The sequence below is a fragment of the Gymnodraco acuticeps genome, unplaced genomic scaffold (genome assembly GCF_902827175.1).
Source record: "Gymnodraco acuticeps unplaced genomic scaffold, fGymAcu1.1, whole genome shotgun sequence".
Taxonomy (NCBI): Eukaryota; Metazoa; Chordata; class Actinopteri; order Perciformes; family Bathydraconidae; genus Gymnodraco; species Gymnodraco acuticeps.
Genome location: NW_022991188.1, coordinates 918229 through 943583, shown reverse-complemented (window position 1 = coordinate 943583; position 25355 = coordinate 918229). Strand labels below are relative to the sequence as shown.

Genomic DNA, 25355 nt, shown 5'->3' with positions numbered 1-25355 from the left:
AGAAAAAAAAGAATTCAAATTAAAAACAAAGCATTAAAACCATAAATGTATTTTATTAATTACCGCAGACACTAGAAACAAAATGAATCCAGCCATGTTGTGATGAACTTGTATGTAAATAGCCCCAGGATTTCTGGAAATGCATTTTTTGAGAAGCAATTAAACTTTAGACCATCTTCTTTGTAACTGTGACGATTTTTTCATGAACACAACAGCCACTATGTGTAGACCAGAGTGGAGCGTCTGTCCTCGAGTGGAACTCCAACTTTATCCTCCCCAGGTGACATAGACTGCACACCCAGCCCATATAACCACTGTGAAGTTTGTAAAAGAGGAGGCTGTAATTGATGACTTGAAACTGCAGCACCAAGACATGAGGACAATTAATCCTGCCTAACCCTTAAAGACGTCTGCTTGATACAATAGAGGATGCCAGATCCATCTGCGGAGTCAAGATGTAAGAGTCATGCATACATGCAGACAGGGAAAGCTATGGCTCCTAATTCTGCTCATTAATCACCTGTCTGCTGAACATCCTCCAGAGAAAAACGCTCGGTTCCTCGAAGGTAATTACAGCACTTGAAGGAACGCTCTCTGCTGCAAATGCTCATAAGTAGCCACCTTATTCCTCTCCTACCCTGCCTTCTCTGTCTCATCCATGTCCTCTGGAGAAACGTCCTCCTCCTCCTCTCAAGCCTTTTCTGCTGCACCGCTCTTGCTCCTCTTTAGCTATGTAGTCAGCAGACTTTTCTTTTCCTGGGCACACATCCATTTGGCATCCGATGTGAGATAAATAAATGATAGCCTCTAAAATCAATGCCCAGTACATGATGTAGGCTGTAGGCTTAGTGCTTGCCACCGGGCTAGAATTATGCCACTGGGACTTGAACAGGGGCATTTCTTGAGCCCTTTCCGTCGCAGAGACTAATTGAGGTTTTGAGGCATCATTTGTCTTAAAAAGCAAAGCAAATCAGTTCAATCAGGAGAGACTTCATTTTGTTTAAAGAACATGTATTGACACATGTCATATGATAAATGTTAAGTCTTTGGCGATTAGACCCCGATCCTGAAATCGTATCTAACGGGGGAAATGCAGCCGTGAGCATATAGGGAACCCCCTGGTGTCTAGGCACTGGTGATGATGCTGAAGATCTGGATTTCATGAGGAGATGGGATGAAGAGGAGGTGTGATGAGGTCTTTGGATTAACTCTCCTGGTACTGGATATGATGAAAGGAGGTGGATGGGGAGGAGGCGGGCGGCAGCATGAACACCTGAAATCACAGCTGACTGCAGGAGAGATGAGAACCATTTTAAAGTTTGGCTGCAGCACAGTGATTGCTGGAGAATGAGGTGAATGTAATAGGTTATAGACAACGCCCGTGATGAGCTGATTATATGCAGCTGCGGAGTGAATGTATACTGTACGCAGTCTTCCTGAAAGAACTTGCGCTGAGCTTCATTTTGTCACACAGCATCCTGGTCTGAACCTGTTTGTTCCTTTTGAATCACTGCGGCGTCTGGAAACGATCTTACATTTCTCTACAGAACCACTCAAATAATCTAAAAATAAATCAAATACAGAAGCAGAGCAACATCTTTGTGCATTTATTTTTAAAGGCTGAACAGTACCAATGCAATCACTCAGTCTGTAAACTGTGTGTTGAAGTTGGCATGAAAGATTTATACTGTTACTGTCAGCGCATGGGTGATGTATTTTAAAAAAAAAGTTGTTGTAGTAATCTTAGATGGTTTTAGGGATTATAACGCTAGACTTGCATATCATATATATTTCAATGTGTCCTCAACAGCAGAAACTAAACGAAATGATCTCTGCTAATGCTCTCTTTCTTGTTCTTTTGTTTTCTGTGTTCCCAGGTGGAGATGACACAAGAGCCTGATCCTGATGACGAGGGGACAAAAATAAGTGTAAGTTAAAGAATACGTCATGTATCCCTGGTTGCAACCTAGTGCTTATCGAATGTATGCCATAATGACGCAAGTTGGAAGCATATCATTTCAAGGAAACACAACGGCAGTTGATTTCACCCTGAATAATACACCTTCAACCGGAGAAAGGAGCTAATCATTGAAATCAGTGGCAGCGTATTATTACTGTCAGTGCTTCCCTTCCTGTGTTCATGCCCCAGCAACCGTTCAGCCCCTTTTTTCCCTGCCACTGTGTATTCTGTGCCTAGTGCAACACACACCACACTTCCTCCCAATGAGTTATGATAACATTTTAAAGTAATGGAATGGATATAGGAACATCTGTTAGTTGTTCAGTAGGAATTGGAAAATGTAGCTGCATTCCTGGTTTGCAATAATTAACTTGGTAAAGAATCTTTTTTGAAAATCCATATGCAAAGAGACAACATGTTCATGCTGAACGTATCTGCGTTTGTTGAGGTTAAAAAATGAAATCATGACTTGAGGCACTAACAGCATGTGTTCACTATTAAACCGAAACTACAATCTTTCTCTTACCCTACATTTGCTCTTTTTTGTCTAACGGCACCCAGTCTCCAGCATCGAACTGCTGTGCTTTGTCCACTTGCTGTTTACCTTAATAGCCTTTTTACGTCCACTGTAAAAATTGTAGAATGTAGCAATATGTGAACTGGGAAAAAAGCAAAAATATATCTATAGACGTATTTTCTCTTATATTTATTTAGTATATGTGAACTTCCAGTTAAATTGCTCTGATTAACATGCATGTTATAGACAGTTCTCTCTGCTGTTCTTTGTCCTGTACAGGCCTCTTTGGAGGGTTGTGGATTGCAGACTTGCTCACAGATCAAAATGTAGCAGCTAGAGTTCAAATGCTTATGAGTTTTTAACTGTAAAACATGTAATATAACACCTGAGGAAGTTATTTCACAAGCTTTAACTTTGCAATCATTGCCTGATTAGTTATAAATATGTTATGTTATGTAAAAATATGTTAAAAGGAAACCAGGTTTTCACGGTTGCACAAATGTACTCACTTGATTCACCGAATGTATAAACATTTCTACATCCCCTAAAAAAGAAAATATATAATTTAATTAAATCATTTAAATTAACATTGCAAATCGTTATTAATTGCTTAACTGCAACTCTGTGATCACTTTCTTTTTTTGTCAAATAATGCCAAAAAAACCTAACCATTTAGGTGATTTATTAATCAAGATTCAACTGAGAGTTATTTATCAGTTTAATCTTGAGAAAATGTATTTTATTTAATTACATTTTGTTTCCCAATTCAAGACCCAAACAGATTTTGTTGGATAAAAGATGGATAGAGAACCTTTATTATGCTTATTGCACACAGTAGAGAACCACTATTTAAACCGTAGCCGTATCACCTAGCAATATAATTGAACCTGCAATTATCGATGACACAAAATATTGCCTATTGTGTTTGCATCCAGATGTCAAAGGTCCAATGCTCATGTAGCATATTGAAGAATTAAGTGGGATGATGTGTGAGGAAAATATTGTGGTTTGTGGTGTTCCATAACTGTTCCTCTCTGAATCACTCTAACAGACAGTGAAAGTCCAGGGCAACAACATCTCACACAAGCTGCAAATCTCCAGAGTCAGCAAGAATGACGACGGACTGTATGAATGCCGGGTGACACGAGCTAACTACGTGGAGGTTGTGGATTACAAAGCCAAAGCCTGGCTGAAGGTCAACGCCACGGCCCGGCCACGACGACCTCTGCTGCCTCCCAAGAAAAGCTCCCCGCTGCACCTGACAGACAAGAAGCCGAGAAAGTCCAGCTCATCTCCGGGCCAAGACAGCATGAGTTCAGACCAGAGAGTGGCCTCAACCTCCACCTCCCACACATCCTCCAACACAGCTCAACACAACCCCGCCTCAGGTAAATAGATATAGGGGGTTATATAACAAGAGCACAGTAGAACAACAAAAAAAGTCATGTAGTCAGATGTTTTACCACCAGCATAAAGACTGCAACATGTCCGATGAGCTCCAGAAGCTTGTGAGTCACCTGCATGAAAATGGGTGTATGGTGGAGAAAACCTAACAACCAACAACAGACCTCAGCATGCATTTATACAGCAGTCAAGTGCAAAGGGGCCTTTTCAGAAAACAGACCATCTGGCCACACTGAACTGACATAGTGCAGGTGTTGCAGAACAAGAGCACCAGCAGGAAAATGTGATTTGAGAGCCAGAATTCACAGAAGTTGGCCAAGCACTTGATGAATCTTTTGTAATAATTAATAACCCTATCAGCATCCATGAAAGGCACATTTTGGAGTTACTATTGGTCACAACTGGCACCATGTAGAAGGAATGTATTATCTCCTGCCAATTCAAAGAGGTGATAGTCTTCCTGCCAAGATGGTGGTATGGTTTTATGGTGGTTGTGTACTGGACATGAATAATTGAATTCTGAAAGCCTAAGTGTGCTGTCATTTGACTGGTTGCACATTAAAAATGTCATTAAAAAATGTCAAGGGTTAATTTGTTTGAACTCTGAGTGAAGCTTCAAGGGCCGAAGGTGGACTGTCACATTTAAAAAAATGGTTTGGAGTACAGCCAGACATTATCGTTGTGATTTCATCCATTTGACCATGAATGCAATTTGAACTTGTCATTTTCTGAAAAGCTAGACAAGCAGCGACTAATATGTGTCCATGTATTTTAATAGTGTTGGCAGTTCAAGATTGTAAATATCAATATTATTAACAACCTTTAGCATACAAAAAATAAAATAAATGAAAAAAAAGGCTTTAGGATATCAATTTCATCACTGTAATGGGGCTCTTGCTGGTTAGGAATGTAGACAACAATATGGGGCGTCTAGTCAGGACATGGGAGGCAGGGATCTCCTTTTAAGGTTTATTATTAACTGCATAAGAAATAGGTTATGGATGCACATGCACTCAGTAGAAACAGTATTGTTGAAATGTGTGTGGTTCTAAAGGAAGGAAACAAACATCACCATTAACTAACATTACATCTAGCAACTCTCCACAATTATAAGTACAGCTACTTATGCATACATGGATAGAGGCTGCCACTCCATACAAACTTTCAACTAAATTACGTCAACAGCGAATAAACCTATGACTACAATTTTGAACAGAAACGACAATTTTTTAATTGCAAACACATCACTTACTTATGGTCAAGAAGGCACACGAACAAAAACGGGAACTTTACTGTTTCACAGAAATGTGAGATTGAACTGCCAGCTGCTTTCTACGCACCAGCGGACTAGAATTTGAAGGGGGTGTGGCCTAGCTACAGATTTAATGTCTCTGCTTCGAGGAGTTAGGTGAAATATTTGTACACCTTTAACACTTGTGGTATCAAGTCGCATCTCATAGCAGCAATGCGAAATATGAAACTGGCCTGTAGAGCTCAAAGGGAGAAAAATTGCATTTGGCTTTATCAATGCATACCACAATGCGTCATCACAGCCTGTCGTTTTATGTTATCTTATTTGGAGTGTTGGAATTCTCTTTATCGAGGGAACAGTTTCAAGTCAATTGCCTGTCTCTAGCATGCCCAAAATGTTGCTGCTTGGCCCACTCACTAATTCTAGGAGATACAAATACAATGTATCCTTTCATGTGTGTGTTTGCAGGCTACTCATGTGCTGTGAAATTGATTTTAATACTTTACTGTTACTGTTAAGGCACTACTCGGTCAGGCTCCCAGCTATATTTTGAATTTTTTATACTTTATAAGCAGCTTCTGAGATCCTCAGGCAGGAATCCTCTGGTGCTTCTTGAAACTCAACATATTACCTTGGGTATTGTTGCTGCAGGCTCTTCAGCTCTACGACTCCCTGCATGAGCACGCTAGTAAAAATCAGTAGCAACTTTTTGGGGTTATTTTTCACATTTATTTGTTTCGTTTCTCAATGCGCGTTAATTATCTTTGTAATTTGTTTAAAACTTTGCGTGGGTAAATCTTGAACATGACCGTATTGGCGGCACGACACATTTGGACCTGAACCAAGAATACTAACAAATAATGGGCAAAAAGAAACAAGCAAGATTTTGTACAAAATTGTCTGTCTTTTCTGCTCACTATAATGTCATCATTAGAAAAATGTGATGGATGCTATAACTGCTAAAAACACACTGACTGTAAGTTGTCTTTTTTTTCATTGAATTTGAACAAATGAAATTGTGGGATATACTGTCCTGTCTGTTATTAGATTCAGCAGGTTGCAAGTAATATCAATGTATTCTTGTCAATAAGCCAATAAGGCTGAAATATTTCCTAAGACGTGTGTGGTGTAATACCTATTGAGTTGTCTCAGTGAGTGCAAACATCATCAGCCTTTGCAATAAATGGAAAACGTGCACACCAGTGGAGGATCATTTAATTTCATTATTGGTAAAGGTCAGTGTTCCCAGTGGAGTTCTTTGTCAAACATGAAGATACTTTATCTATTTAAAGAATGCCTTCTCTTTAAAAAGGAATCATTTCATTTCAAAGAAATTACTTAGAATGATTTGTGTGAGATGAAATCATTGCCATCATTTATTTTTAATAATTTGCTCCCCGGGTGGATAGCGTTACTGCAACAACATAAATGTGTGAACATGTAATGATACTGCTGATTGGCCACGTTTTTTATAACTAATTATCATTTGGAAGACATTTTCCAATATTATTTAAGTTGGCCACCGGCATTAACAAAAAAATATATACAGAAGTTTCCATGTTGACCTCCAAGGAATTATGGACATTAAGTTCTAATGTGCTGTACAGTATAACATCCGTTCAAATTGCTTTAATTAGCTAAAAAAAATGTGCTCCCTCATTCATAACCATTGTTAAAAAGTGATTCTCTCTAAATTGAATCTCAGGAGGATTAAGTACGTAATTGTAGCAGTTTGAATACTAAAAACTCTTGTGCAAACTTTTCAAAGTCTTTCGAATAACAACTTTGACCGTGTTTACTGCTTACCTTTCAAAGCTCAATCAATCAGATGACAGCTGCAAGATAAAAGAAGAGGTAGCCAAAGAAACAAAACTTAAATAGCTGTTTTCACCATAAGGCTCTGTGCCCAACCTTAAAGTTAGCAAAGTACAAGTTGCGTATCATGCGTCAATGCAGCTTTAATGTTCTTAATTAAAGCATTTTCTGATCTGGTGCCAACATGGTTAGGGATTTTTCTAAAGCTTTATGGTTTAGGATAAATGATGACTTATTATTAACCATTTTAACTGTTAGTATACAAAGAGTAGTAGCTGGGCTCAAACTTTGTACACCTCTGCAGCCACTCTGACAACATAATTTTGCACAAATTCTACCATTGGTACTGAAAGAGATTGTTCAAACATGAACAACTTATTGTGGTCATGATAATAAATAATCAATGCTACTAGAAAGGATTGGATTTAATACCCACCTCAGTAAGAACCTTACACTAATATATCTAATCACAAACAAAAAAGTTTGGACCAAATCAACTAAACTAAATGCAACTGCATTTTCACACTAGCTAGAAATGACATAGTTGTAGCAATAAAACATAATTTACCCATAATGTGTATTACCATATATGAAATGTAATGTGCAAGGAGTTGAAATAATGGCCTTTGCAGATTGCCATATTTACTTTCTTGTATCTTCATATTTAACTTTTAACTGTTTAGGGTCCTGATCAGGCAGCCTAGCATTAAGTGGCTCAGTGGAAATTGTCTCTCATTACCTTGTTGCTTTATTTGAATTTCTGACTATCAAACTTTGTTACAACAGTCCTGCTCCTCTTCATCTTTAAATGTCAATCATTTTCTACCTGGTCAGATAGTTCAAACACTGAGTGGGTCCTGCTCTGGGTTCTGATACCCCTCTGCACCCTGAAGCAAAACATAGAAAGATATTACTTGCCGCTGAATGGAGGTAAAAAGTTGAATAATCCCTGCGGCTGCAGAGTCAGAGATTATGAGGCAGCTAAATTATGCTGACAACTGTGTTGCAATGAGTCCTGTGTGCGGTGTGTCTGACAATGATAAATGCCTCTCCGGAGGCTCACAGAGGTGTTACGGCTGAGGGCGACAGAGTTCTATTACTGGTTTGAAGAAGATGAGCAACAATAGGTAAATTGGCTGAGATTAAATAAAACCTGGGAGAGTGCAGATATTTTCCTTTTCCGCATTGCTGCATGAGTAAACAATGAGGCACTTTCCAGATGGAGGGAATGTGACTGTGGCTGGTGAAGCAGTTGCAGCAATAGCAGCAGCAGTAGCAGAGTGGTCTGTTCACAGCTACTCCCCACCAGTGTGTCAGATGTTGTTAGATCATAGCTCGGCCTCCATCGTTTCTGGCAGTGTTTTTCTCTCAAAGCTCAGAGGTGACCAGAGCTGAATGTGTTTTTTTTAAAAAGAAGGAAAAAATGTCCCCTAAGCCAGACTTGTCCTCACCCCTGAGGCCAGCCTGGTTACTGAATGAAGAAAAAATAAATATGGACTCAGTTGAATGCATAAGCATTAATGCAGCAACAACAAAAGCACTGACCTTGTTTTTTTTTAAAACCACCATATTTTTAAAACTGCATCAACTGCATATGTCTAAGGAAAGATTACTAATGAGTCATTGCTTCAGTAGGTGGTTAAGAACCACCGGACTGCTGTTCGTGACTTAATTTCAATTGCTCAAACAATTGCACAGAATGTCATTGTGTCATTTCAAGTTTGTGTAAATGCTTTTCCTCCCTCACTAAAAATGATTTTCTTTGCCTGTAAATCTGGCTAATGTAAGTGAACGCTCAGTGGAGAAAAGTGTGTGACCCAATTAACCATATTTGTGGCTAAACGTCTGCACCAGTGGCTCTTTGTGTCCTCAACTGAAGACTTCTAGGGATACATCCACAACAAAGCATTTGTTTATTTTTAAGGCTTTGCCGACCACATTTAAGCATCTGTTAATCGACTTAAAACAGAAGCTTTTCCTTACGCACAACTTTAGTACAGTTAACAAAGAACCTGTAAAGGTACAAGTAATAATTACTGCTCTCCAGTATGACAGGAACTTCCAGCCTCCTGGCAGAGCTACAACCAGTGAGACGCTATGTCTATATTTCGACTATATTTATTTATCCATTGTGCAGTGAAACATTGATTTGTAAGAGTAACAGAGGAGAGAGCAGGTGAGAGAGAACGAGAAGAGAAAGCAAAAGTAGCAGCCTTTAACTTCACCAGAAAATAATGTTTTATCAGGCAAATGTATTTTTTTGCATGTAAAAGTAAGATATATTGATATTTAAAGTGTCAGACACGTTCTTTTATCATGAAAGTTCAACAAAACTAAAACATTTCTACTTTTACTAAGCAACCTATTGCAGAGTAAATTGTCCTCTCTACACCAGGAAGCGCATGCCCTGTGTTTGTGATGACATATGGGCATGTTAGTATGGACAGAGATTGTTAAACAAACATGTGTGTACGACCATTTTTCATTTTAGAGTGGCTTTTTCAAAGCAAAAATAAATTAAGATTGGTAATTTATTTTCTACTTATTTGTTTGTAAGGTAAATGCATATTTACCTTTATATATATATATATGGTGAGAATCAATATGGAGAATAAGCTGTCAGGGTTTGAGTTTTGTTGTGTCTAGTTGTGGGGTTATTTTGCTTTTCTGTTCTCCCTGTCATGTTTTCCTCCTTGTTTCTTGTCTGGTTCTTCTCCCTGTGTTTTCCTCCCTGTCGTTAGTTTCCCTGGTGTGTCTAATTGTCTTCACCTGTTGCCCTTGTGTTTCTCCTTCCCTGCCGGCTGTTTCTCGTCTCGTGATTACCCCTCCCTGCATTTAGTCTTGTCTCTTCCTGTGTTCGGTGTCGGTTTATTGTTTGTTTTGTAAGGGACTGAGAGGCAGAGTAGTGGGAGGCAGCTACATTCCCAATAGGTGGCTCCACCCGCTAACCTATCAAGCTCTCCTCTCCTCTTTCTCTGCTTCGATCTCTCAGGCAAAAAGCACTTTCTTTCAAGATAAGATCCAATCTTCCTATTCCAATCCTAAAAAACTATTTTCCATCTTCTCCACCCTCTTGGACCCTCCAAAAGCTCCTCCCCCCTTCTCACTTCTGTCAAGCGACTTTGTTACCCACTTTGAAAAAAAGGTTGATGATATTCGCTCTTCTTTTTCTGACTCACCTTTACTCACCGCTGGGTCACCAGACCCTGCTTCCACCAACACACTTACCTCCTTTTCCCCTCTCTCTCCAAGTGAGGTTCTTACCCTCATTACCTCTGCCCGCCCTACCACCTGTCCTCTGGACCCTATCCCTTCAAACCTCCTTCAGACTATCGCTCCTGATATTCTACCGTTTCTCACCCATTTCATCAACACTTCTCTAACTTCTGGTCACTTTCCAAACAGTCTCAAGGAGGCAAGAGTAAACCCTCTCCTAAAGAAACCCACTCTCAACCCGTCTGATGTTATAAACTACAGGCCTGTCTCTCTCCTCCCGTTCCTGTCTAAATCACTTGAACGCGCTGTCTTTAAACAACTCTCCTGTTATCTCAATCAGAACAACCTTCTGGATCCGCACCAGTCTGGTTTCAAGGCAGGTCACTCCACAGAAACTGCTCTCATTGCTGTCACGGAGGAACTGCACACTGCAAAAACTGCATCCCTCTCCTCTGTCATCATCCTGTTGGACCTGTCTGCTGCATTCGACACGGTGAATCATCAGATCCTCCTTCGCACTCTCCAAAAACTTGGAGTTTCAGGCTCTGCACTTTCCCTCCTCACCTCATACCTGAAAGACCGTACCTACAGGGTGACTTGGAGAGGGTCTGAGTCCGACCCTTGTCAATTAACTACAGGGGTCCCTCAGGGCTCTGTTCTTGGTCCCCTCCTCTTCTCCCTGTACACAAATTCGCTCGGATCAGTCATTAGCCCGCATGGTTTTTCTTACCACTGCGCTGATGACACCCAATTAATTCTGTCCTTTCCCCGCTCAGAGACCCAGGTCGTCGCACGCATCTCTGCTTGTCTAGCTGACATCTCTCAGTGGATGTCTGCTCATCACCTCAAACTCAACCTTGACAAGACTGAGCTGCTCTTCCTTCCGGGAAAAGATTGTCCCACTCTTGACCTAACAATCAACATCGGCACCTCAGTTGTTTCCCCGACTCAGACTGCAAGGAATCTGGGTGTGACCCTAGATAACAACCTGTCCTTCACTGCAAACATTGCTGCTACAACCCGTTGCTGCAGATACACGCTTTACAACATCAGGAAGATACGTCCCCAGCTGACACAGAAAGCGACTCAGGTTCTGGTCCAGGCTCTCGTCATCTCACGCCTAAACTACTGCAACTCCCTCCTGGCTGGTCTACCTGCATGTGCCATCCGACCTCTGCAGCTCATCCAGAATGCAGCGGCTCGTCTGGTCTTCAACCTTCCTACATTTTCCCACACTACTCCGCTCCTACGCTCGCTTCACTGGCTTCCGGTAACTGCTAGAATCCACTTCAAGACACTGGTACTTGCTTACCATGCTGCGAATGGATCTGGCCCTTCGTACATCCAGGACATGGTTAAACCGTACACCCCAGCGCGTGCACTACGCTCTGCATCAGCCAAACGACTCGCTGCGCCCTCGCTGCGAGGGGGACCCAAGTTCCCAACGGCGAAAACACGTGGGTTTGCTGTCCTGGCTCCAGGATGGTGGAATGAGCTCCCCATTGACATCAGGACGGCAGATAGCTTGCACATCTTCCGGCGCAAACTGAAAACTCATCTCTTTCGACTCCACTTCGAGCGATAGAACTATTAACGAAGCACTTTTATACTAATAAAGGACTGGCTTTTCTAAAGCCAGTTGAGTAGCACTTGAAATGTTTTTGCTCTATGAAACCTGATGTACTTTTATGATTCTGTTTTCTTCAAGTTGTATTTTGTTGGACAAACGCACTTATTGTAAGTCGCTTTGGATAAAAGCGTCAGCTAAATGCAATGTAATGTAATGTAATGTAATTAACAGTATTGGGAGCAGGTGTGGAGACCTCACACCTGGTGCTAATCACTCCCTCAAGGGAGACAAAGCACCCAGAGTTGCTCAGTTGTGTGTGGCACATGGAGGGAGCAGGAGACTCCCAGCGTGAGGAAACATTTTTGTAATCTGGTAAATCGGTTAGCGGCCCGGCTATGTTAGCCTTTGTATAGTTAAAGTTATTTTTTTGTTTAACAGCAATAAAGCCTCTTTTTTGGACTTGAACACTGCCTCTGTCGTGATTGCTGCACTACCACTTTTCTCTTTATCTGCCCAGTCCTGTTACAGTTATTCCCGTCAATCTCCATGTCAGTCATCGTCAGCTTTTTGTATTATATCTTCCTTGTGCTTCCTTTGTGTTTTTGCCATCAGCTTTTACAATAAAGCTCGTTTTCGTTTTCTAGACCAACTTACCTTTTTTTGTAGTCTGCTTTTGGGTCCTACCTTTCCCAAACCGTAACAGAAGCAAGCAACAGAAAAACAAAACATGAGAAAAAATCAACTCAATTGATAGAAGCAGCTTATTTTTTTGGGAGGAAATAGTGATACTGAAACAGACAGGAATTAAGAAAACACATTAAGCCCTAATCAGCTGCTTGTTCCTCAGTCAGTTATGGCTTGTAAAATGGTTGCAGTAATGTCAGATAAAACACACACAACTGCTGGAGTGATCTTTTCAAACATAGTGGATGGTAATTTTGGAGTATTTGCATTACCCAACAGACTGTTATCATGTTTAGCCTGATCCACAGATGAACAGTCAAGCTGCACGGTAATGACATCCAGTTGTATTTAACCAGTCAGTCATCCACAAATCCAGGGCATGGCTTAGGCAGCCAGACAGTCAGAAATATAGTGTATCATTCAACAGGCAAATCATACAGCTGGTTTTATAACAGAGCCGCCATTCAAGTACGCAAGTAAGTCAAAGAGACAGTCAGCTAGCCAGTCAGCCAGCCAGGGATCAGCCAGAATAGATCTGGCACTAAGCCAGTTTGAGCTCCCTGTGGAGGTGCTGTGGTGATTCACCTCCCTGCCTCACTGAACCTGACGGCCTCGCTGGCCTAGAATTGATATTCAACATCACCATTTCACCAAGCCAAAAACATTTTGGCAAAATGTAGAGTGTTGTGTAAGGTTAAGTAGGACAACATGAAGAGTATTCAGGGTGGGCTTATTCTATCCCAGCATGTACAGAGAAAGCCCGCATATGTTTCTACCCGCTCAGACACTCCAATTATGCCTTTGGAAAAGTCAGTTTGCAGTCCCTCACACTGTGGAGGAAAGCTGGGAAATTACATGCAAAAAATGCAAACTCAAAGAGACATGTGCAGTTTTAAACCCTCGGATATTTGGAAGTCAGACTCTCCCAAATATATGCCATGGACACTTTTTCCCTTAGCAATAATTCAGATGTAAATGTATCTGTAATGGCTTGTAAAGAATAGGACACAGTGACCTTGTCAACCACATTTTGACATGACGTGGGTGGAGTAGCTTTTAGCCACAGTGATGGGTAGATACAATAATACCACTACCTCCCACAAAGGTACTTTGTTTATGTTTTCAGCTTTTTGTATTATTTCTTTGCTCAGCAAATAAAATGCATGGTAGGTTAAAAAAACAGCAATAATTCATAAATGATTTTCCTTTATTGTTTTCTTAAAATAGCACAGGAACAGGAGATATTTTTACCTTATGACGAGTGCTGGTTCAAGTATAGAAATTGAGGGATACATACTGTGTACGATGAAAGGGAGAGCTGCATGCAGGTGTTCTAGAAGAGCCATTAGTTACTTAGTTGTGCTTGCTCACCAATCAAAGTTGAAGCGGGAGCATGAAACACAGCTCACCAAGACAATTAAGGTACTTGGAAACTCTTAGTGCCTGATTACTGAAACAATTGTGTGACTCATCTCGAAGCATAACTCAGTCACACAGACATGTGACATAGAAAATACATTTACAAACATTTACATACAATTGTAATTAAAAGACACTACCAATAACTCCTGTGATTTTTCCAGCAAAGATACAGAACATTGTTGTCATTCTACATGTATTTATTTTTACTCTGTTTTTACAAACTGAAAAAAATAGTTGGCAAATACCAAAGAAACAAATTCAACAGCTAATCAATAATGTATGAATAACAATATTCCTGCTGTTTTTTATGTTGATCTCTAGATTCTAGAGGGAGTGAAACACTACTTAGAGTTGCCTCAATGCTTTTTGAAGATACATCTGTAGGATGTCAAATCTGACGCAAAGAAAGGACCCAGCACAGCAGTGCAACATGCAGTGACCCATCATGTTATTCCAGAAGGATATCAGTATGGCCCAGCACTGGCCCTGCTTTTACTAGATGTTTCTTGAGAGAAATATATGGTTATATGTGTTGTTGTTGTTGTTGTTCCAGGAAATTATTCCTTTATATCCAGGTTGGATCCAAGTATATGATAAGATACTACTATTCCATGTCAGCCACCCCGATAACGCATCACATATTGCTTCAAGTTGACGTTAGTAAGAGCCAGTCTTACAGCATGCTTTTTGGGAGTTCTCCACAGTACATTACATTTCACAGTATTGCCAACTACAGATAATGTATTAACAGTTTGCATAGGAAAAAATACACAAGAGGACATATTTGCCTGCTTTAGTTTAGCAAAGGATTAATATGATGAAATGCAGGCTCTTTTTCAGTGGAGGATATTTTTGCATCAAGTTCATTTAAAGGTTCCCTGATGCAATCTCCAAACAAAGTGTCTCACACAGTAACTGGATAAACATACTGTAGCTCAGTATGGTCAGTGTGGGTAGTGTTAATAGAAATAAAACAAATAATAAGCATGCAGTGATTGGCAGTGTATTTGACCTGACTTGTGTAACAACACAAGTATCTCTATGTACTGTAAACAAAATAAAAATACATCAATTTAAAATACATGAATTGAAGTGACTTCACTGTGGCTGAAAACACTGGTCAAAAGAAGTCAATTCTGTAATGCATAACTGATAGATATGGTTCAGCCGTTGCACATGGCTATGAGTACAATAAACTCTTGATGAACTCACTGAAGCAAAAGTGTCAACATGATTCAGGTGTTTAGCCTTAATAATAATTAGCCCAGTGCCACTTAATCAAAAAGGTTAGCTGCTTAAAAATGATGAAACCAAATACAGAACATACATTTGTTTATATTGTTCACAGATTCTATAAAATGTATCAAATATTTTATAACTTCAGACCATTTTTCAGTTAGAAATCCAGGTGATTGTTGTCTCTACAGTGCTAACATAACCTGTGATTAGCCAAACCAGGAGTACTTTCCACTATGATGTAGTAAATTGTTAAGAGAAAGCATGGCTGTGTAGACACCTGTATGTTCAATGCTCAAACATTTAGCAAGGTTTATCCCCAAAAGCCTTTCATCTTCTTTTGTAGATTAGTCATGCAGAGCGGGATAAAGCTTGACTGATGTGGCACAGGTGTTATTTTTACTTTATAATCCAATATTGACACCTGGGGTTTGAAAACCATGTGTGCCTCTTCACTTTGTTGACATCATTTGATTATTCTAGGTACTGTATATGGCTGTGAATTACACATATACATGTACATGTCCACCCGTTCCCTCACAATGTGTCACTCTCCTGGCTCACAATTACATTGGTTAAATACAAATTAAAATGTGGAAATATATTAATTAAAGTGCATTAACACAAATAAGAACTGACATCTCCAACATCTTAGCTAAGTAAATTATTGCAAAATATGTGTTTTAGTAAATCAGTGCGTGTCTTTCCATGTATAACTTTATATACTGTCTCACTGTGTCTTGCTCTGACTCATAGCTGAAGGCTAATTAATTATTCTCTGTGTGAAAGATGTTTTGGCTCAGAGTGATTGCTGCTCCTCTGTGGCACTCCTGTTCTCTCACCTCAAGCCAAATGAGATGTGGTGGGGAGGAATAAAGGGTCAAAGCCTTCCATTTCTCTCCCCTCCCCACTACAATTCCTTTTCCATTCCCCAATCCCCAGCCGCCCAGACAATCCAGGGCTGGGCCGCAAGGTTCAAAACATCCCTAAGGACAATTTTCTCTTACAACCATCACCCCAGTCTGCTACAGGAATATAGTCAATGTCAATATGATTTAGTGAATATTTCATTTTCTCTTTCCCAAGTTTGGCTTGTTTCTCACATCTCTTTTCAAGCTGCGTAAATCCTTTCTTTCTCTGTATCTGTTGATGCAGAGTAGACTACTTTTTGTCAACATAATTCTGCTGTATAGGACTGTGTATTTGTTACTTTTTCTCTCATCATTCCGGTTTGATGTCCCTGAGACAGAGGCAAATCAAAGAGTAGGCTGAGGATGCTGTGTTCTAGTTTGCAGTTGTTAGTCATGTCAGATGCTCAGTAAACAGTCAGAGCTGCCTGCAGTGGTGATAGCAGTTTGTTAGGGCTAAGGCAACACTAGCTGCCCATGTAAATCATTTTCACAACACTTCAATGGCTGCTTACTTTGAGGGGGGTTGCATTTGTCGTTTTCTGTGGTTGTTTGGTAAAACAAGTTGAATTTATGTAACAACATCAAGTTTAGGTCCACTCAACAAAAGACAAACTTGACAGTTTTATATGATTCATATGCCATGTTTTCTTTAAAGAGCCTGTGACACGAGTTTCCCCCATCATCCAAACCCATCAATTTGAGTAAATATTGTCCCCTTGAAAACCGTTACTGAACTGATTTTGGATATTTGTACTTTGATAACCATTAATCTGCCCTTCAATGTTGACCATTTTCTGGATCTTCTCGGGGATTCTTCAAGTTCCGCCAAATTATGTGTGACGTCATTGCGGGCACAGCGCTCCAGCTGCACCGTTCAGGATCCCAGAATCTGCATGTAAACGCACGATGGTGCACACAGCAGCAAGCTCAGACAGCGATGACAGTTTAATTTTGAACGTGTCTGGGATCGCTTTATGTTGTATCTTTTAGGAATTAGGTGCGTCAAATATGGGCGATCATACGGTCATGTAGCCAGTGGTGGACTGGGAATAAAAATCATCCCGGGACTCTCGACCGGCCCACTTCGGTACCGCTAGTAAATTGTCAACGGGGGGGAGTGGGGGATGTCAGGGGCAGCGGGTGCTGTAGATAGTAAATGTAAATATGTAAATATTTGTGTCACTGCATCCTGGTAAAATACAAATATAATGCAATGTCTGTGTCTTTGACAATAGCGCTGCTAGCCACCTGTGCCCTGTACTACGAAGCCAGTTCAACATACCCTGGATATGTTTGAGTAACTAACAACAACAAACTAACAAACAAGATCTCGCTAAGCGGTCCTATGACGCTGGTTATCAACTCGGTAAATCAAGCCAGGGCAACATAATGTGTTGCTTAAAATAATACTTCTGCATACAGTATGTGACACTGTAAGTGTTGCACGGCCAGATACGGCTGGAGAAGCTGACTCAGATAAGGAAATATATGATATATTATTATATTATATGATCGATGATCTGATTGATGATGTAATATGAATGATAAGTGCGACACGTCGGCGTCTTCTCTGCATACGGCAGTTTAAACTGTATTTCCTTTATCCTGTAATATGACTTGAGAGATTTAAACTCCGCACACTGAGTTGATCTCTTTTCTAGAGACGCCGGAGGCGTAAAAAAAGTTATTTAGCCTTCCCAAACCTGAGCCTCACGCGCCGCCTATGGGGAATGTGCTAGTGACTTATCCGACCGGCCCACTTCGGTACCAGCCCATCGGGATTCGTCCCGATGGCCAGTCCGCCACTGCACCCAGCCCACGTAAACTGTCAACGGGGGGAGCCTCGCTGCGGGGAAACGGTGGAGCTAGTGTCCCGATCGGAGTGGGAATAATAATAATCCGTGCATTTTATCCATTAATTTCCCCAACATTGTGGTGAAAAAAACACACGTTTAATCCATGTTGGTGTACTATAACTACAAAAAGCATCGGTTTGTTTTCTCATCAGGAAATGCAGACCGGCACAAACAAACGATTTTTAATCATCATTCAATCTATCATATGTTCGCCGAATTGACATGAAAGCACTAATAAATGTAGTTTCATCCACTTGAGTTTACAACTACAAAAATAATCGATTTGTTTTTATATCACATCCTACGGGAGGAAATTCAGTATTCACTACCGATTTTTAATCCTAATGTAATCATCATCTTCACCACGATCATTTATGTTTATGTTCGCCGAATTGACATGAAAGCACTGACAAATATGAATATACTGTAGTCAACTTCATTAAAACGTTATTAACGTGCCTAAACTCAGTAATTCACAATTTCTACGCATGACAACCATAGACTGTATATATAAATGGACGTAGGGTCCGTGACGTCACCCATAGGATTCTGCAGAGTTGCCGTGAAGCCCTTAGTAGGCGGAGTCGGCCACTAACGGCTCAAAGGTGTCGTCAGAGTCTAACTCCCGCCTTCTCCAAATAAGGGCAAAGAGGCGGAGCTGAGGCGGAGCCGAGGCGGGACAGGGCGGGACCTGCTGCCAACGAGCGTGACGTTCGAGTCCTAGCTCAGGCTAAGAAGCTAAGCTAACATGCTCTCAGTATCAATCGAATGTAAAACATGATTGATGAAAGTAGTAAATCGGTCAGATTTGACCCGAAGACAACAGGAGGGTTAATGCCATATTCACTTAGTAACGCATGAACAACTTTTACAAATATTTCTATATAGTCTGTGTTGGTAAATGTCATCTAGGTTGCACATTTCCTGCTGAAATACATGCATACCAAGTCACTGCGTGGCACTTTGGTTTTGATAAAACAGTGTAGTTCCACTATATAAACGTTACATTCATAATCAAACGAGACAATCTGCAAGATAATTAGCTATTTGTCATTCACACGTTAATAAAATAAAATAAGTACCGATACATAGCAGAATAATTGTGGCGGTATTCAGCTTAATAAGCCTTGCTCAACATCATTTATTTAGCTAATACTACAGCGGGCTGCAGGCGAACCAAGTCCGCGTTACGATGCATTCCTTGATCTCCAGTTATAACGCCGGACTCCGCCGCTGGCCGAAGCTAACGGAGCCCCAGGGTGCTAGCTACGGCCGCCGGGACGCGCTAGCGAGCTAGCACCCTGCAGCCCCGTTAGCTTCGGCGGCGTGGACTCCGGCGGCCCACCCCTTTTAACATTTGCTCCCGTTTAGCATTATGGGCGTCATAGCCATATAGTATAAAAGTCTTACCCAAGGCTGAATCATAAACTAAACTGTATATATATGTATAAAGGGTTACGTCCTTAGCTGGCTAATAAGCTACATAACAGGCTAAGCTAACAAGCACACAAACACCTGCTAACGGGGTTAACATGTATAATATTATCATTTTACTCACCGAAAAAAGCTGAAAGTAGACTTCTTGGAAGATCTGTTAGTACATTCAAGCGCACAGCACGACATTTTAATTATCTGGTATTTGTAACAATATTCCCTAACAGGCACGATCACCACGAACACAGCTAAAGGATCAAGTACAGTAACTACAACTAACTAACGTTGTAGCCTCTATGGTTGTAGCCTAGCAGATTGGACAAGTTGCTGTTAGCTGACAGTGAGGCACGTATCTGTCAATCAAAGTGACCACGCCCTAATGTATGCACAAACTTTAAGACCTAATATAAATATAAAGGGTCGCGTTAGAAAACAATTCACTCACAGATTCATGAACGTGGAATCTAACTATATCGATAATAAAATGTATGGAGCCAGGGGTAGAAACATGTTTTTTTCTGCTGTAAAATCGGGCATTTTAACATGGGGGTCTATGGAAATTGCTCCTTTCTGCAGCCATCGCCTATCGGCCAATATATGAACTGCAGTGTGTGGCACTTCCGTATTGGCTTCCCGGCTCTACCCCACAGTTTGCCGCTTGATGACAACATACTTTGTCCGTGTTTGGCTCTCTCGCCGCACAGTGAAGCGTTCCCGCATTGACGTCACTTCCGGCTTCCCCCAAAACTTCAAAATGAGTCGAAGGAATTTCCCCGCGATGTTCGAAATTATTGATATTTAACGGAACGGTATCGCTTTTTCTTTTTTAAACTGACGGTTCGAGATTACTAGTAGCCCAATATTTCATTGCACAACAGTTGTTGGGATGCTGTCACAGGCTCTTTAAGTCAGGCGGCATTATGTATGTGTTTAAGGAGATTCATATGTAAATAAAGGCATGACCATAATCTCACTGAGAATCAAGCTCATGTGTGTAACACTTTTAAGAACTCAAATGTCCAATGTTCTGTCTTGTGGCGTTGGAAAACAATAGTCAACAAAAGGAATTAATTAACAATCAAATAAGGTTTGGCATTTGGCCACCATTTTCACAATTCATTTTTATCTTTAAGTATTTTGCAATGTTATTTGTTTGAATCCATGCTCTGCGGCTGAGCAGTGTTCACAGGCTTAATAGGTGACTGCAACCTTATGGAGCAAACTTAATGAAACCATATGGTGTTACATTTTGAATGCAGAGGAGGGTGAAACACAAACAGGTTAGAGAACACACAAAAGACATATACACAATCTGTTCCACTGCATGACAAAATGTGCTTTTATAATGTGAGTTGGGAATTCCATCAGGGTGTGAAGGTTAAAAACAACATTTATGTCCATGTCATTTAGAGCTTCAAGTAATGTTAATTTGTTAATTTGTTTTAATGTTTTTTTCTTTTATGTTTCTAGGTACAAGAATATTATCCAACTGTGGGCTGGCTGTCCTCCTCCTGGCATGTGGTCTGGTGAGGGATGCCTTGTTATAATTTGAAGAACTGAAATGGTTTGCACCCTGATCTCGTACCTTCCTTCCCCCATACTCACATATACAAACGCAAACACACATACACACACAACATGCGGACAGCAAAGTTGGCCCTCATTACCCCTCCACTACTGCTCTTGCACCCAGCACATTGTTATTAGCCACTGTAAACACCAGTCACCTTTAAGCCAGTTGGATTACCTTTTGTACAGATGTCGCCATGGCACCAACGCTCCGGTGTGAAAACGGACTCTGTATCTTGTTGGATAACTCTCATGGAAGACTGACTTTCTTATGGTTTCGCTATTCCAGTCAAATGTGTTCATTGCTCAAAAGTGAACAAGAAAAAAGGTGAATCTATATTTGTGTAATAGATATGATTCTAGATATATATATATATCTGTTTTATTTTAAAATCCTATCAAATACTGTATGTGCTGTATACATAGCTGAAACTCACCATATTGGCCATGGAACTTCATTGTGAATAGGCACTATGGCCCTCTCAAATAATCAAAATAAATTAAAGTACATGCTAATTTAGACTGTTGTTAACATTAACCATACGGTTAAAAAGGTTAATTATTTTACAGCTGTATTGGCCATCTAAATGTTCTAAGCATCATGTTACATCTTGTTAGTGATACATATACCGCTGTGCATGCTTTTTGGACTGAAGGCAAGAGGGAAACACAATTAAATTGAGCAACACTAGTCATCACTTGGAGTTCCGTATGTCAAATTTAGCTTTTATTGTTTGTGCTAGCTTTGGTGTAAAATAAAAAAATGTCCCTTGTTATTTTAATTTGTATTGCATCCTTAGTAGGAATAAAATGAGTGTCACAATTTATGAGTCATTGAAAATCGCGAAACCGATGATTAATTTTAATTGAACTGTACCATTTTATAAAGGCATGCTTCAGTTGCTTTAGCGCCTCCCTGGTATGTCTCATTATTATAAAGGATAAATAAGTATTTAGCCAATTTTGATCATAGATATCGCAAGTTTCTATTATTTTAATACCAACACACAAACACACATTTGCAGGTAGATGTCTGAGCAGCTGGAGGACATAAGATGCAGTGCAACACAAGTAAACTCGCTCATCATCAACATTGTATATGACCCAATTTTGGGACGAATAATTTAGTTTTGTTGAAACTATCTATCTTGTATCTTACAGTAATATATGTTTACCTTTATTTTCAGATGATATGTCATAAAGATTTTTATTCACGCGAAGCATTTATAAGCAAAACGCTTTGACAATCTGACACAAACATCGACAACGATGTTTTTTGGTTTTATATTGGAACAACAGATACAACAGTATAACCTCTAAAATAAATGGGATTCTTTTGTTGTTGTTAACTTTTGAGCAGAAAGGGAAATTGTGCGCCATCCATCAGAAATGCAGGTGTTCCAATTTGAACTGAAATATTTATGAATAATAGAGTAGTTTACTTATGTCTCAATAATCATACTGTAAGTGAATGTTATCCACCATAAGTATCATTTGGTAAGACCCAGAATAACATGCTATTTGCTTTGCTTAATTGATGCCCAAAATTGAACTTAAGGTAACATGAAGCATGATTATGTAGTTTTTCATGTGTTGTATAATATAATCTAACATTCATACATGACATAAAAATGTAATTGCCAACGTTTACTGTGCTGTGTGTTTTCAAAAAGCAACATTTTCACCTCCCTTTAAGCTTTTGTTCCGCTTTGCAGACAAAGCGAACATCCCCCCTGTATAGTCAACCCAGTCTCACGGCATTTCGTGTTCACCAACACGATTTTTAATCTATTGATTTTCCCCTTTTTTTCGTGTTGCACAGCACGATTTTAAAAGCAATGTATTTCTACTGCCTGCAGCACGTATTTTTCTCCGGTCGGGTCGTGGGAGACGGGAAGCTGTGTGGTTCATAAAAACATGTTCTTACTCAATATCAAGCCAAAATTATTGCTTTTATTTTAAATCGTATAATTTCGGACTTTTGTTGCCGTCTGTGAGGAAAATAAATGGGGCTCAGAGCCTCAGAATACGGAAATCTGTATTTTTAAAAAAAATGTTCCTTCTAATTCGTTATTCTTTTCAAAATAACACACTGTTATTTACTCACCAATAACACACAATTATCCTTGCTTTTATTTATTGGTTTAATTCCATAATCTCGGGCTTTTTTGGCGTCCGTCAGGAACTGAATTTCAAAATAAAAATAACCGGAAACAGACGTAGGCCTATAAGGGACATTTCGAGCATCATTGCGATTGTCAACATTTCTGAGTTTAGGATGACCGAAGACACTACACTACCCATAATCCCCAGCTATCGTTTAGGACTACAGTCCCCGTAAGGTTACGCAGAGCGTCAAACAGCTGTGTGAAATGGAACGAACCACGCCAGACTATCCAAAACTGGAATCGAACGCCCCCCTAGAACTACACATGCTGGCTATTGTGTTTCGCAAAATGTTCTATGGGACGTCTCTACTGAACGTTTTCGTTTTTCCCACAATTAGAAGTTGTCAGTATTAAACACATTGGTGTTATCAAATGTAAAACATATAATTAATAAATGGGTGAAAATCGCTTGTGTCCATAATGCGCAGCATTAATACCCACATGACAGCTCATTGTTACTTTGTAATTCTACTCCACTACAATTCAGAGGTTAACCTGGTATTTTTACTCCACTGCATTTATTTGAGTTACTTTGCAGATTCTGATTAATTATGTGAAATATAAACAACCCTTAAATCAGACTTTAGTTACACCGGAGTAAAATTCAGGTAAGGTGATTGTCAAGTGCCAACAATCAGGAGAGATATTTGATAGTTGGTGCTTGAGAAGACTAAACATGTATCTGCAATTGGCATGAATGGAAACGAGTAATAAAGTATATTCATTACTCGTTATTCTCTACTAATAGTTAATTAAAGACTGTATATTATGGTTATTTTGCACATCCCTTTCAAGTTTTTCAAAGGTTTATTGACATATCATATACACAACTACGGTGTAGTTATGCAATGAATGAAACACTTGGGTCACAGGTTCCTCAACAGTGCATTACAAGACATCTATCAATATGTGTGTACCTCCACCATTAAAACTGTCATATTCTGCACATTTCTTATTCTATCTACATAAGAGTATAATTAATGTGTATAATATCAGTTAAAATAAGTGCTTCAACATAGTTAACATAGCAGGAAAGCAATATATTAGACGTTAAGTACTTTGTCAGGCTAAATATTTATCTGTAGATAGATACCCCCAAAGTGTTTTCTTATTTAAAAGAAGACCTTAATCTGTTATTTAATGTTTAAATAAAGGTTAATTCGTTGTTCTGTTTTGCACCTCCTCCTATTAATATCTTTGTACATTCTGCACTAAACTGTTTTATTGTAGAGATCACTTATAGTATCTTCTTGATTTTTTATATTCTATATTTATACTTTTCCCCCTATGAAAGTATGTACTCTTAATATTTTTTTAATCAAATAAAACACAATAATTCAATAACGTGCTTTAACCACTAGGTGCACACAAGGTACACACAGCCATAATAACTTTGTATTATTAGTGTAGGACACTTGTGTTTTCGTACAACATCTGAAGATGTGTAGTTTTATGCATGCTTTCACATAATTTTACAGCATATTGCTATACTATTTCAGACTCAGTATTTACATTCTTACATTCAAAGAAAATCAGTAATATCTTTAAAAACTACAGTCCTTTTATATCAGCTGTGCACCGTTATGGTGTAAATATAACCTATCTGTGAATTAGATCAAATGTAAAAGTCAGCCGAATTAGTGTTGATACTGCAAGGAGATGTATTGTGTGAAGAGAAATTGAAGATGTTGTTTAATTGTTGAATATATTTATGATCCATGTCAAATATTCAGTTTCGGCGGCATTTTCTCAGTTTTTCCAAAGGTCTTCTCATCAGGGCAGATCTGTAATATACAATGCAGCCGAACCGTGTATTACAATGCCGTTATGTGATGACTTTCAAAGAGAAAAGCAAGAGCGCTCGGAATTAAGTATTATTTTATTCTTTTAAAATGTTTTCCGGATTTCATATCATATAAACACCAAATCCCAGCATGCATTGCGGCTAAAACATCCAATAAACGAGCTTAAAACCATAGCTGAGGATCTTGGGTAATCGCTCGAAATGCCTACGTCTGTTTCCGGTTATTTTTATTTTGAAATTCAGTTCCTGACGGACGCCAAAAAAGCCCGAGATTATGGAATTAAACCAATAAATAAAAGCAAGGATAATTGTGTGTTATTGGTGAGTAAATAACAGTGTGTTATTTTGAAAAGAATAACAAATTAGAAGGAAACAAATATTTAAAAAATACAGATTTCAGTATCCTGAGGCTCTGAGCCGCATTTATTTTCCTCACAGACGGCAACAAAAGTCCGAAATTATACGATTTCAAATAAAAGCAATAACTGTGTCTTGATATTGAGTAAGAACATGTTTTTATGAACCACACAGCTTCCG

The 25355-nt window shown here is 39.5% G+C and overlaps 1 protein-coding gene across 1 annotated transcript in view; it reads left to right on the top strand.

Moving 5' to 3' along the window:
* vstm2a (V-set and transmembrane domain containing 2A) overlaps positions 1-21622 on the top strand; it is an 80953-nt gene extending 59331 nt beyond the window's left edge. The window contains exons 3-5 of the mRNA XM_034238471.1: positions 1878-1928; positions 3529-3865; positions 20748-21622. Of these exons, the coding sequence (XP_034094362.1) occupies positions 1878-1928; positions 3529-3865; positions 20748-20824 (465 nt within the window). The 3' untranslated portion in view covers positions 20825-21622. The remainder of the gene's footprint in view (positions 1-1877; positions 1929-3528; positions 3866-20747) is intronic.
* Positions 21623-25355: the final 3733 nt, after the last annotated feature.